Source organism: Acipenser ruthenus, chromosome 39 (assembly GCF_902713425.1).
Source record: "Acipenser ruthenus chromosome 39, fAciRut3.2 maternal haplotype, whole genome shotgun sequence".
Taxonomy (NCBI): Eukaryota; Metazoa; Chordata; class Actinopteri; order Acipenseriformes; family Acipenseridae; genus Acipenser; species Acipenser ruthenus.
The window spans coordinates 7824687-7838934 of NC_081227.1; the positions used below are offsets into that span (position 1 = coordinate 7824687).

Sequence of the window (14248 nt, forward strand, 5' to 3'; positions counted from 1 at the left end):
ACTGAGGAGGGGCTCCCCCTCATCAAAGACAATGTGACTGAGAAGGGGCTCCCCCTCATCAAAGACAATGTGACTGAGGAGGGGCTCCCCTCATCAAAGACAATGTGACTGAGGAGGGGCTCCCCTCATCAAAGACAATGTGACTGAGGAGGAGCTCCCCCTCATCAAAGACAATGTGACTGAGGAGGGGCTCCCCCTCATCAAAGACAATGTGACTGAGGAGGGGCTCCCCCTCATCAAAGACAATGTGACTGAGGAGGGGCTCCCCCTCATCAAAGACAATGTGACTGAGGAGGGGCTCCCCCTCATCAAAGACAATGTGACTGAGGAGGAGCTCCCCTCATCAAAGACAATGTGACTGAGAAGGAGCTCCCCTCATCAAAGACAATGTGACTGAGGAGGGGCTCCCCTCATCAAAGACAATGTGACTGAGGAGGGGCTCCCCTCATCAAAGACAATGTGACTGAGGAGGGGCTCCCCTCATCAAAGACAATGTGACTGAGGAGGGGCTCCCCCTCATCAAAGACAATGTGACTGAGGAGGGGCTCCCCTCATCAAAGACAATGTGACAGAGGAGGGGCTCCCCTCATCAAAGACAATGTGACTGAGGAGGGGCTCCCCCTCATCAAAGACAATGTGACTGAGGAGGGGCTCCCCCTCATCAAAGACAATGTGACTGAGGAGGAGCTCCCCTCATCAAAGACAATGTGACTGAGAAGGAGCTCCCCTCATCAAAGACAATGTGACTGAGGAGGGGCTCCCCCTCATCAAAGACAATGTGACTGAGGAGGGGCTCCCCTCATCAAAGACAATGTGACTGAGGAGGGGCTCCCCTCATCAAAGACAATGTGACTGAGGAGGGGCTCCCCCTCATCAAAGACAATGTGACTGAGGAGGGGCTCCCCTCATCAAAGACAATGTGACTGAGGAGGGGCTCCCCCTCATCAAAGACAATGTGACTGAGGAGGGGCTCCCCCTCATCAAAGACAATGTGACTGAGGAGGGGCTCCCCTCATCAAAGACAATGTGACTGAGGAGGGGCTCCCCTCATCAAAGACAATGTGACTGAGGAGGGGCTCCCCCTCATCAAAGACAATGTGACTGAGGAGGGGCTCCCCTCATCAAAGACAATGTGACAGAGGAGGGGCTCCCCTCATCAAAGACAATGTGACTGAGAAGGGGCTCCCCCTCATCAAAGACAATGTGACTGAGGAGAAGCTCCCCCTCATCAGATCAAAAAGAAAACCATTTTAATAGAAAACCATTTAACTTTCATGTTTAGCTACGAAGGGGAAATGTTGTCATAACAAACTCTTTTTCACTGTGCACAGTGAGTGTGTGCATCACTCTCCTTCATTCAGCCCTCAGCTTGTTCTGACTGAACTGATACACACATTTACTCTAGCATTCATTGGATCCCTGACTCCAATTAAGAACAATTCAACATCTCTGTGGCTGTAAAAACTAACTCTGTTCCCTCAGTGCCGTTTCTAGCTGAAGTTCACTTTCTTCTGCTAAGTTCTGCTAATTCTTCTTCCATGTCAACCATGGCGCTGCGTCTACCCTTTCGGATTCTTCACAGCCCCTCAGCTGCCTCTGGAAAACGATGTTGCCAGTGTCCTTTTTAATGTGAAAGATCTGAAGTTATTATTAATGTGCTTAGTTCACTCCTCCCCACCTAAATAAATCAATCTATAAAATGCATTTCCATGTCATGACCCATTTATCCAGTTCTTTCTGACTCTATTGATGTATTTATGTTAAATATGATCCCTTCTTATTGGATGAATGTCTGTCTGAATCAGGATGTTTTTTTTTGCCATGCTCTTTCCAGCCTGCGTTTTTAAGTCATGCCCATCAGCCCCCTGAGATGAGATTATTTTAATGTCAGTGCTGCTTCTGGGAGTGTGACGGGTGATTAACTGTATTAGTTGTGCGTGTGGTAGGACTGCCCTGCCCCATGGTGCCTGTCAGAGTACAAACTTCAGTTTATCACAGGTAATTACCGATTTAACGATTTGAAATGCGCTGCTATTACAATCATAACGGTACAGCTGAACGCACTCTGCAGTCACCTCATCTCTCCAAGGGGAAGAAAAGGAAAGCTAAAATAATAAACAACTACTAATGGAAATGTGTCATCCCGCAATACTGTCAAATCATCAGCCCGATATTGCCTGTTCTAGCTTCCACGCGGTCTATAAGACTGTGATTGAAAGCGGGTCTCTGCAGCTTTAGCTACATCGATCCTCAATTGTTTTCTCTCGAAAAGCTGCTTTTCTACATCCAAGGTTGGTTGCCCCGTGACCTTCCAGGAAAACGGGAACGCGGTTGGCTGAGCCCCGCGTCATTCCTGAGGGGCGAGTGACTCGGGAGAACCCGATTGGTTTACACCCTGTCAGACTGGGCGGGGCCGGGGCACGGTGGTCGGCTGTACATTGACTCTGAAGAGTCGCTGGTGAATCTGTATTTAACAGCAGCGCTCGGTTTGGATTGGAGTTGAAAGATACATGATTTTTTTGTGAAGAGTTCGCACTGAAGGTCGGTGAGACGCTGCGGAGAACAGGAAAACAGCATTCACGGGACAAGGACACTCGTGACCGAGTCTTGACCCTGAAGTGAGGGTATTAAAGGTACGAGGAGTCCCTGCAGGGCTCCACAGTAACACAGCGCGCAGCTTTGCTGTTTGCGTTCACTTGTTAAAGGGCTGGAGCGCATGAACCTGCACTGTGAGCTGGAATTACAGGGAGGGCAGACACTGTGCACAGACCTTATAACGTTATTTTAAAAGGAAGGAGCAGTTTATTTTAGATTTATCACGTTTGTTTTGTGTACATGACAGCCCTTGACAGGGAATTTACAAATTTATAAACAGATTGACAGAAGTGGTGTCTGACCTTTTCATGCACGTTGCAAAGCAAGATTGGGAGGGTGCAAGTGTGTGTGGTGTGTGTGTGTGTGTGTGTGTGTGTGTGTGTGTGTGTGTGTGTGTGTGTGTGTGTGTGTGTGTGTGTGTGTGTGTGTGTGTGGGGGGCCTTTTTGTAGGTATGAAGAATGACATCTTGCAGGCTGGCCTGTCATTCTAATGTGCTTGTTTCTGTAATTGCTAAATGCTGTTTATATGCATGGTGTGGCAGGATGAAAACTCCTCGCATATGTGTTTATTTTGTATTTTATGTAAATAGCTTATTTATTTTGTCCCATTACTTTCATTCACTTCCATATTCTGCGGTTTAAATGTGCACAATTATCCCACCAGCTACACCGATAACCGTGTAATCCTTATTTTCACATTTAATTGTGTTAGCTGTATTATACCTGTTAAACAGTGGTGTAACATGCGTGTGTTTACCGAACCCAGGAAAGGTCTAACTCTGAGCCTCAGATACTTCATAGCCTGTTTCCACATGCAGGGTGTCAGCTAGGAGTGATGCTGACTTTCCAGCTGATGGGACTCTGAACATCTTAAACACCGCGAGTTCAGAGCACCGGGTTGAGTCTCTCAGGAGCTGAGAGAAGATGAAGGCAGTCAGACGCAGGAGGCTGGGACGGAGAGAGAGAGAGAGAGAGAGAGAGAGAGAGAGAGAGAGAGAGAGAGAGAGAGAGAGAGAGAGAGAGAGAGAGAGAGAGAGAGACAGGGAGAGAGAGAGAGAGAGAGAGAGAGAGAGAGAGAGAGAGAGACAGGGAGAGAGAGAGAGAGAGAGAGAGAGAGGGAGAGAGAGAGGGAGAGAGAGAGAGAGAGGGAGAGAGGGAGCGAGGGAGAGAGAGAGAGAGAGAGAGAGAGAGAGGGAGAGAGAGGGAGAGAGGGAGAGAGAGAGAGAGGGAGAGAGAGAGAGAGAGAGAGGGAGAGAGGGAGAGAGAGAGAGAGAGAGGGAGAGAGAGAGAGAGAGAGAGAGAGAGAAGCTTTTTGTGTGCAGAAAGCAGCCACAGGGATGCAAATCTGTTGTGATCGGTTCTGTGGAAAGAGATTTGTGTACTCTGGCCAGCTGAAAACTCATGCATGTAAAGTTGAAAACAATACCATTTAAATAATCCTTCCTTTCATTATTACACGACAGAGAACAAAACGAATGGAATGTTTTATATATTAGGGGTCGGCACGGGTAGAAAACACGGCTCTTTTTTGGGTAACGATTAATATAATCTCATATATGAATGTTTTAAGTGCGTGATACATATTGAAATACTATACAGCACACATACATTTAGTCTCTTCGGATGTGGAGACTTGTGTATCCTTTTTAAGTACTGGAAACATCGAAATAATAATAATAATATAATAAAACGTCTCAGTTTGAGTACAGTTTTTCATGTTAAATGCACTGCATGCTGTGAGTCTCTCTCTCTCTCTCGATAGATGGATAGATAGATGGATAGATAGATGGATAGATGGATAGATGGATAGATGGATAGATAGATAGATATGTCTTGCCATAGTCCGCTGCTGTTGTTTTAAAAACATGGCATCCAGCACAGGAGCTTTGTGTGGAATTTCATTACCAAAGCAGGAGAAAACGGATTTTGCGAAGGAAATATTTTATTCAGGAGGAAGCACAAATATCTTTTATTTAACCCAAAACGAAACAGGTAAGCGTCTGGTCAGAGTGTGGGTGTGGTCAGAGAGAACGGGAATGCTGTCTTCTGATTGGTTGAGCTGTAGAGGGCGTTAATGGCCAGGAAATGCCCTCAGAGTGTCCTCACTGATAAAGTACAGCAAGGTATCAATCAGCCAAAAAGAACATCTAGCATAACTGTCAGAACCACAAACCCATGAAATAATGGCTGTAACAGGGCACAGAAACGAGTCCTCTGTACAGAATTACTGGCTCCATCTCTGTCCAGCAAACGAGAATGGGCTTCACATCTTTCCAGTGTCTTTCCACCAGCCGTCAATAAAATCAGCAGCAAACCTTCCAACAAACAGCAAACCTGCAAAAGCACATTCAAAACCCGAAGCCTAATGCTTTACTCCACCCTGAGAAATCTCAGCCGTGAACACAGCTGCTACGTTTCAAAACTGCTCTTCACAGGAAACCAGCAATTCAACTTGACATGAATAAACATAAAAAAACAAACCAAAAAAATAAATAAATAAATAACTACAAAATAAATAACTCAGATATTATACAGCGCTTGGATATGATGTGTTGATTAGTGGGTGGATTCTCCATAAAGAAATACACCCAAATTTTCTTCGATGTGACACAGTTATTAGACCTAATTTTAGAGCCTGCTTGAACGCTAGTGAAACATACAGAGTGAATTTAAAACAATCTGTGTGTAGCTTTCGTTTCTGATCAATGAGGATCGATAATAAAAAAGGTTTCTTTTGATTAGGAGCTGTGTTACTGAGCTGTGTTTCATGGAATTAGCTTTGAAGGAGCACATCTGATTATTTTCTGTATCTTGTTTTGTTGATGTGACCATGCTGGAAAATACTTCCTACTTCTGAGGCTGTCCTATCGACGCCATTAATGTTGAAACTGCACGGCTTAGTGCTGAAACTGCACGGCTTAGTGCTGAAAATGCACGGTTTAGTGCTGAAACTGCACGGTTTAGTGCTGAAACTGCACGGCTTAGTGCTGAAACTGCACGGCTTAGTGCTGAAACTGCACGGCTTAGTGCTGAAACTGCACGGTTTAGTGCTGAAACTGCACGGCTTAGTGCTGAAACTGCACGGCTTAGTGCTGAAACTGCCCATCGCTTTTCCATTGTACGAAACAATTCGGTTCGGTTTTCTCTTTCGTCTGTATCGTTCAGTTTGTAATGTTATGCACGTGTCCGTTTCTGTTTGGGGAAAATCAGAACTCTTGCATCTCTATTTTAATTATGTTTGGGGTTAAACAGGCACCCCTAAGACCCGGGGGTGGGAAATTTTAACAAATGGCTTTTTTTTAAGGGGGAGCTGGCCGTAGATGTGTGTGTTGCCACAAGGAATGTGCAAATGCAGCGTTCGGGTTAACCAGCGGCTGGATGACCGGACTGGAGGGGAACCTTAAGCGTGTGAATAGAACTGGTCAAGCTGAATTGTTTAACTGATTGGCAGTGCAGCCAGTCCAGCTGCATTGAGGCACAGCCCTTTGTACTCGAGTTAGTTCTGTTCTGGACTCCAGGGAGAGGCTAGTTACCCAAGGGCTCTCCTGCTCTGCTGCTGTACATAGAACTGCTCTGATACAAGCCTGTTAGGCAGCTTCTGTTTCATTTAATAAAAGAGCTGTTTTGAAATAAATCTAACGTTCTAAAACCCTTCAGTCTAGAGATAGCTGTGCAGGATAAACACAGCTTATATGAATGTGAAACTCGCTGTTCATGATACAGCACAAGACTGCAATGTGATACACTGCTCTCATATTCTGTAATCCTGCATCCTGTTACAGTTATTTTGTACAAACCCTGTGTGTTTGTTTTTTTTACGTAGGTGCAGTCATACCTGATGGAGTTGGAAGTTTCTGTAATGGAGGCAGTTAGCTCAAAAGATCTTTCTGGAATGGAGTGTGTCCACATTAAAGAGGAGGCTCCTGAAATTGAACCTGTCTGCACTGAAGAGGAGGTCACAGAGCATGGTCCTGTCTGCATTGAAGAGGAGGTCACAGAGCCTGGTCCTGTCTGCATTGAAGAGGAGGTCACAGAGCCTGGTCCTGTCTGCATTGAAGAGGAGATCACAGAGCCTGGTCCTGTCTGCATTGAAGAGGAGGTCACAGAGCCTGGTCCTGTCTGCATTGAAGAGGAGGCCCCTGAACTGGTCCCTGTCCATGTGAAAGGCTATAAAGACACTTGTAGTAAAAACGTGGGGACTCCTCTGGAAGACACCACCCAGCTAGAAGAGAGGAGTATGTCTTCCACTGCCAGTGCTGCACGTACGTATTACTGGAGTCTAACTTTTAATGTGACATTAATGAGAGCGTCACTCAATCTGAGTAAACTAACAATTCAGTCAAACTAACAACCATTTGTACAGTGTGATAGAATCACAGCTCCTGCAGGATTAACCCTGTTCAGTATCAGAGGTAATTGATTCAGATGTGATCACATTTATAGGGTGAACTGGGACTTCAAAGGGTTTTAGATTCATTTTAAACACACTTGGGTGCATTTGAATATTTGTATTTACTAACATTAGTTTGCATTATCCCCATTTGTATCCCCTGCCTGTGTTTGTCATGTGAATTTTGTAATTGATAGAGAATTATGAATATAAAAGCATCAAGCAGCACATTGTACACTTTGGGTCATGTTTTAGGACCCGTAAGTCATTTATTTTGTTGAAGTCATTATTAGTAAGTTTAATGATTTTTAGGGCTGTCAATTAATCAGTGTTAACTTGTGTGATTAACGCGTTCATTATCAATCACCCTGTGTCATGACCCTGTCAGCACACCGTAATTCATTCCCTTCAGCACTATTTTAATATACTCGAGTGCATGCAACACAATAAGGGCAGCCATCGTTTGAATAGGAAGCTAGTCACAGAACTGCATTGTGGAGCAGAGCACGAAAGTGAAGGACTTATGAATGGGAAGTTTATTTTGTGACTTTCTGACAGTTCATTGGATAGAAAGACTGTTATTTGTATCTGTTAGTTCCAGAATTACAGAACGCATCCAGTCTGCTGTACCCCCTGCGTGCTGTAAACACGCCTTCACTGCTCAAAATACACTTTCTAGCAGGTATTCTGCTACAGGCAGCAACAACAAATGAAAGACCACAGTTTCGAGTTTCGACAGAGTGCTTCAGGGTCTCTGAAGCCTGTGAATCAAGCTACATCCCGTCGGTACAATACAGGCTGTCCCTCTTGAAGGTAGTCCTGTAAGGATTTCAGTCCCTCTTGAAGGTAGTCCTGTAAGGATTTCAGTCCCGCTTGAAGGTAGTCCTGTAAGGATTTCAGTCCCTCTTGAAGGTAGTCCTGTAAGGATTTCAGTCCCTCTTGAAGGTAGTCCTGTGAGGATTTCAGTCCCGCTTGAAGGTAGTCCTGTAAGGATTTCAGTCCCTCTTGAAGGTAGTCCTGTAAGGATTTCAGTCCCGCTTGAAGGTAGTCCTGTGAGGATTTCAGTCCCTCTTGAAGGTAGTCCTGTAAGGATTTCAGTCCCTCTTGAAGGTAGTCCTGTAAGGATTTCAGTCCCTCTTGAAGGTAGTCCTGTAAGGATTTCAGTCCCTCTTGAAGGTAGTCCTGTAAGGATTTCAGTCCCGCTTGAAGGTAGTCCTGTAAGGATTTCAGTCCCGCTTGAAGGTAGTCCTGTAAGGATTTCAGTCCCGCTTGAAGGTAGTCCTGTAAGGATTTCAGTCCCTCTTGAAGGTAGTCCTGTAAGGATTTCAGTCCCTCTTGAAGGTAGTCCTGTAAGGATTTCAGTCCCTCTTGAAGGTAGTCCTGTAAGGATTTCAGTCCCTCTTGAAGGTAGTCCTGTAAGGATTTCAGTCCCTCTTGAAGGTAGTCCTGTAAGGATTTCAGTCCCTCTTGAAGGTAGTCCTGTAAGGATTTCAGTCCCTCTTGAAGGTAGTCCTGTAAGGATTTCAGTCCCTCTTGAAGGTAGTCCTGTAAGGATTTCAGTCCCTCTTGAAGGTAGTCCTGTAAGGATTTCAGTTCCGCTTGAAGGTAGTCCTGTAAGGATTTCAGTCCCTCTTGAAGGTAGTCCTGTAAGGATTTCAGTCCCTCTTGAAGGTAGTCCTGTAAGGATTTCAGTTAGAGGTTGGCATTCAGCCCATGTCCATGCTGGGAGTGACATTCCTGTATAAAGCGAGTTTGTAATAACGAGGATTCCTGCGCATGTCTGTGCTGCTCCGTCATGGGATTATGTGTTTATTATTTATTTATGTGTACGTTGCAATACTTGTACGTCTTACAGGGGATGCTTTCTGTATAAACAATGCTGTTGCAAAGTGGATAGCTACAGACTGTTAATCGTATTTCTGTTACCAAATTTATTTTAAAAGATATTCTTTACAATTAAGGAACATGTAACCGTTACTCAGTGAATGCTTGGTTTTATTTAGATATTTTGATATAAAAATAATTTAATACCCTTTTAAAGGAAACTGATAAGAAAATATACAGTTTAATTTGAAATGCAGTAAGGTGAGTAATAAACTGACTCCATTGTGATTTAGCAGTTGGTTCAAACAAGTTAACAGCAAATACTGGAGTTATTTTGTATAATTCTGTGTAAATAAATGTAAAACCGTAAAGAGGGGCCAACAATATGAATCCTGAAATAAGAAAACAGAGTTTTTATTTTATGATGCACTGTTTTTTTTTAATGATGTTTAATATTAAAAATATCAGTAATAAAACAAATTTGAATGAGATTCTACTAATTAAATATGCAATTAAAACCAAGATTAACTGAGATAAAAAAATTGTTATCGCGAGATTAATCACGATTCATGTTTTTAATCGCTTAACAGCCCTATTTTTGTAACGTACTATTAAATAGAAAAAAATAAGTCATGTAATTTTGATGACAGTAAATTTGAAGTGATTATTTAAGTTAAATTAGTAATAAAATGAAATGTTATAACATTTATAACATTGATATACTTTGTCCATATGTTCAGATGTTTTTTAGACTATATTGGACCGGACCTGCACTATGAAACAGTCTGAGTGCTGTGTTTGTAATGACTTGCTTTCTCTCCCTGCAGGGTTTCAGAAACAAGAGGAGGAATCCTGTCCGTGTCCCTGCTGTGAAATATCGTTTCCTAGGAAAGAAGATCTTGAGAAGCATTTTAAGACGCACCACAGAGAAAATGTTAGTTTATCAAGAACAGTCAATGCCACAAATACTTCAGCGCAGCCTAAGAAACATCTTGCTTCCCGTTCAGACCCAGCGTTGAGCCATTGGACTGAATGTGAACAGAGTTCAACGACAATGAACAAGTCAAACCGAACCACCGAACAGAACCCATATCCGTGCAGTGAATGTGGCAAGAGTTTCACTATGATGGGAACCCTAAAAGCACACCAGCGAGTTCACAGAGAAAAGCCCACCCATCCGTGCACTGAATGTGGCAAGAGTTTCAGGGATTCAACTAAACTCAAGATACATCAGAGGACTCACACAGGAGAGTCCCCATATCACTGCACTTTATGTGAGAAGAGTTTCAAAGAATCTGGAACGCTTACAAAACACCAGCGAACTCACACAGGAGAGACTCCCTATCACTGCACTGTCTGTGACAAAACGTTCAGTATCTTAGGAACCCTTAAAAGACACCAACGGATTCACACTGGAGAGACACCCTATCACTGTGGTGTATGTGGAAGGAATTTCAGGGCCTCAGGAAGTCTTACAACACATCGGCGCGTTCACACAGGAGAGACCCCATACCACTGCACTGTATGTGAGAAAAGTTTCAGTCAGTTAGGAACTCTTAAGAAACACCAGAGAATTCACACAGGAGAGACGCCCTACCACTGCACTGTGTGTGGAAAAACATTCAGCATTTCAGAAACACTTAAAAAACACCAGAGAATTCACACAGGAGAGACGCCGTTTCACTGCACTGTATGCGGGAAGGGATTCAGAGAGTCTGGAAGTCTTAAAAAACACAAGCGAATTCACACAGGCGAGACACCCTATCACTGTACTGAATGTGGAAAGAGCTTCAAGGAGTCTGGGAAGCTGAAAATCCACCAGCGATCTCACACAGGAGAGACCCCTTACCACTGCGCTGTCTGTGGGAAGAGTTTCAGTTTGTCTGGAACTCTTAAGATACACCAGCGTGTTCACACAGGAGAGACCCCGTATCACTGTCCTGATTGTGGGAAGAGCTTTAGTCGGACCGGAGCCCTTAAAAAACACCAGAGGACTCACACAGGGGAGGCGCCTTACCTCTGTTCTGTCTGTGGGAAAGGATTCAGGGAGTCTGGAAGTCTTAAAAGACACCAGCGTATCCACACAGGAGAAATGCCATATCACTGTACTGTATGTAAGAAGAATTTCAGTGAACTGGGAAATCTTAAAAAACACCAGAGAATTCACACAGGTGAGACCCCCTATCACTGTACAGAATGTGGAAAGAGATTTGTGTACTCTGGCCAGCTGAAAACTCATGCATGTAAAGTTGAAAACAATACCATTTAAATAATCCTTCCTTTCATTATTACACAATAGAAAACAAAACAAATTTAATGTTTGCATATATATAGGAGGAAAAGTTGACCATGGCAAGACTTCGACATTGTTTTCTTGAAGTCGTGCAATTGTAATCCTAGCACTGTGTGGTCTTGCATTGTCCTGCTGGAAAATCGACACTTCCGGATTGACTTGCAGGAACGGCAGGACTTCATCAATGTATCGCTGAGCAGTAAGGTTGCCCTCAATCTGCACCAGAGGCGTTCTTGTGTTAAAGGAGATTCCTCCCCACATCATCACACTTCCACCTGTTGGTTTGAACAACGCAACAGTCAGCGTAACGCTCACCACGACGTCTCCACACACGTTGTCTTCCGTCAGGTCTGTCAAGGGCAAAACGACATTCATCGATGAATAAAACACTCCACCGCTCTCTCTGCAGCCACCTCAGCTGTTCTCTGGCCCACAGAAGACGGCGATTTTGTCTCTCTGCTGTCAACATGTTACCCCTGAACGGCCTCCGAGCATGCAAATCATTTTCATGCAGACGGCGAGCTTCAGTCATTCTGCTGATGCGCAGGTTATTTCTTCCTGGAATTTCTCATGCTGTAGCCACTGCAGTCTGAAAATGATCACACAGACGGATCAGTCGGATGTGACGGTCCTGGGGCGGTGTGGTGACCCTCTGCCTTCCAGGACGTGGCCTGTTTCTCACAGAGCCGGTTTCCTGGTTTCTCTGGACTAGTCTGCTGATTGTTGAAGCAGAACATCTCATTCTCCGGGCAACTTCTCTCCCAGACAGGCCACCTTCAATCATGCCGATAGCGACCAGGCGATCTTCATTACTCAAGTGAAGCATGGTCGTGTCTTTCGCTGTTCTTGCATTAATTGAAATCATGTATTTTCGAATGGCTATTTATACAGATTCTTAATCAACTCATTTTGGCAATTTTAAATCAACTCAAATACCAAACACTGAGCACCTGGTGTTTTTATGAAATCACATGACTTGAGCTCAATATTTTGTTATCCCAAGGAACAATACTACTCAAACAATCAACAAACCTCTCTGCTCACTATTTAAAATGTAAATAACAGTATGTATGTGCCCAATGAGCTATTGATGTCAAACTTAGACTGTGTTGTGTTTTCACTGTGCATCTATCTATCTATCTATCTATCTATCTATCTATCTATCTATCTATCTATCTATCTATCTATCTATCTCTATCTATCTATCTATCTATCTATCTATCTATCTATATATATATATATATATATATATATATATATATATATATATATATATATATATATGTATATGTGTATATATATATATATATATATATATATATAATGTGTACATATGTATATATATGTGTGTGTATATATATATATATATATATATATATATATATATAATATATTGGGCTGACACCTGGCAGACTTCATCTTGTGTGTAATAGTAACAGATACCTGAGGAAAAATTTAAAGAAACAAGGTAAAGGCGACCGTCCAAACAAAGCTGAAGCACTAACGGATAACGACTCAGAACGTCTGTACAGAACTGAATCACTAACGCAGAACGTCTGTGCAGAACTGAAACACTAACGCAGAACGTCTGTACAGCGCTGAAACACGAACGCAGAACGTCTGTACAGAACTGAATCACTAACGCAGAACGTCTGTGCAGAACTGAAACACGAACGCAGAACGTCTGTGCAGAACTGAAACACGAACGCAGAACGTCTGTACAGAACTGAATCACTAACGCAGAACGTCTGTGCAGAACTGAAACACGAACGCAGAACGTCTGTACAGCGCTGAAACACGAACGCAGAACGTCTGTACAGAACTGAATCACTAACGCAGAACGTCTGTGCAGAACTGAAACACTAACGCAGAACGTCTGTACAGCGCTGAAACACGAACGCAGAACGTCTGTACAGAACTGAATCACTAACGCAGAACGTCTGTGCAGAACTGAAACACGAACGCAGAACGTCTGTACAGCGCTGAAACACGAACGCAGAACGTCTGTACAGAGCTGAATCACTAACGCAGAACGTCTGTGCAGAACTGAAACACGAACGCAGAACGTCTGTACAGCACTGAAACACGAACGCAGAACGTCTGTACAGCGCTGAAACACGAACGCAGAACGTCTGTACAGCACTGAAACACGAACGCAGAACGTCTGTACAGCGCTGAAACACGAACGCAGAACGTCTGTACAGCGCTGAAACACGAACGCAGAACGTCTGTACAGCGCTGAAACACGAACGCAGAACGTCTGTACAGCACGGAAACACTAACTCAGAACGTCTGTACAGAACTGAATCACTAACGCAGAACGTCTGTGCAGAACTGAAACACGAACGCAGAACGTCTGCAGAACTGAAACACGAACGCAGAACGTCTGTACAGGACCGAAACACGAACGCAGAACGTCTGTACAGGACCGAAACACGAACGCAGAACGTCTGTACAGAACCGAAACACGAACGCAGAACGTCTGTACAGAACCGAAACACGAACGCAGAACGTCTGTACAGGACCGAAACACGAACGCAGAACGTCTGTACAGAACTGAATCACTAACGCAGAACGTCTGTGCAGAACTGAAACACGAACGCAGAACGTCTGTACAGCGCTGAAACACGAACGCAGAACGTCTGTACAGAACTGAATCACTAACGCAGAACGTCTGTGCAGAACTGAAACACGAACGCAGAACGTCTGTACAGCGCTGAAACACGAACGCAGAACGTCTGTACAGCGCTGAAACACGAACGCAGAACGTCTGTACAGCGCTGAAACACGAACGCAGAACGTCTGTACAGCACGGAAACACTAACTCAGAACGTCTGTGCAGAACTGAATCACTAACGCAGAACGTCTGTACAGGACCGAAACACGAACGCAGAACGTCTGTACAGGACCGAAACACGAACGCAGAACGTCTGTACAGGACCGAAACACGAACGCAGAACGTCTGTACAGAACCGAAACACGAACGCAGAACGTCTGTACAGGACCGAAACACGAACGCAGAACGTCTGTACAGGACCGAAACACGAACGCAGAACGTCTGTACAGAACCGAAATACGAACGCAGAACGTCTGTACAGGACCGAAACACGAACGCAGAATGTCTGTACAGAACTGAAACACTAAGT

The 14248-nt window shown here is 44.1% G+C and overlaps 1 protein-coding gene across 1 annotated transcript; it reads left to right on the plus strand.

Annotated features, from left to right (window-relative positions):
- The first annotated feature begins 1949 nt into the window (after window positions 1-1949).
- On the plus strand, window positions 1950-12323 carry LOC117962928 (gastrula zinc finger protein XlCGF57.1-like). The gene is made up of 3 exons (XM_059009750.1): window positions 1950-2633; window positions 6419-6857; window positions 9637-12323. The coding sequence occupies exons 2-3, from the start codon at window positions 6434-6436 to the stop codon at window positions 11076-11078; spliced, it is 1866 nt and encodes a 621-aa protein (XP_058865733.1). The 5' UTR covers window positions 1950-2633; window positions 6419-6433; the 3' UTR covers window positions 11079-12323.
- The last annotated feature ends 1925 nt before the right edge of the window (window positions 12324-14248 follow it).

Bases quoted from the DNA above. Each gene is read 5' to 3' on its own strand.
- LOC117962928 (XM_059009750.1), top strand. From the start codon at position 6,434: ATGGAGTTGGAAGTTTCTGTAATGGAGGCAGTTAGCTCAAAAGATCTT. The intron at 6,858-9,636 runs GTACGTATTACT...CTCTCCCTGCAG, and splicing joins TTCCACTGCCAGTGCTGCAC to GGTTTCAGAAACAAGAGGAG.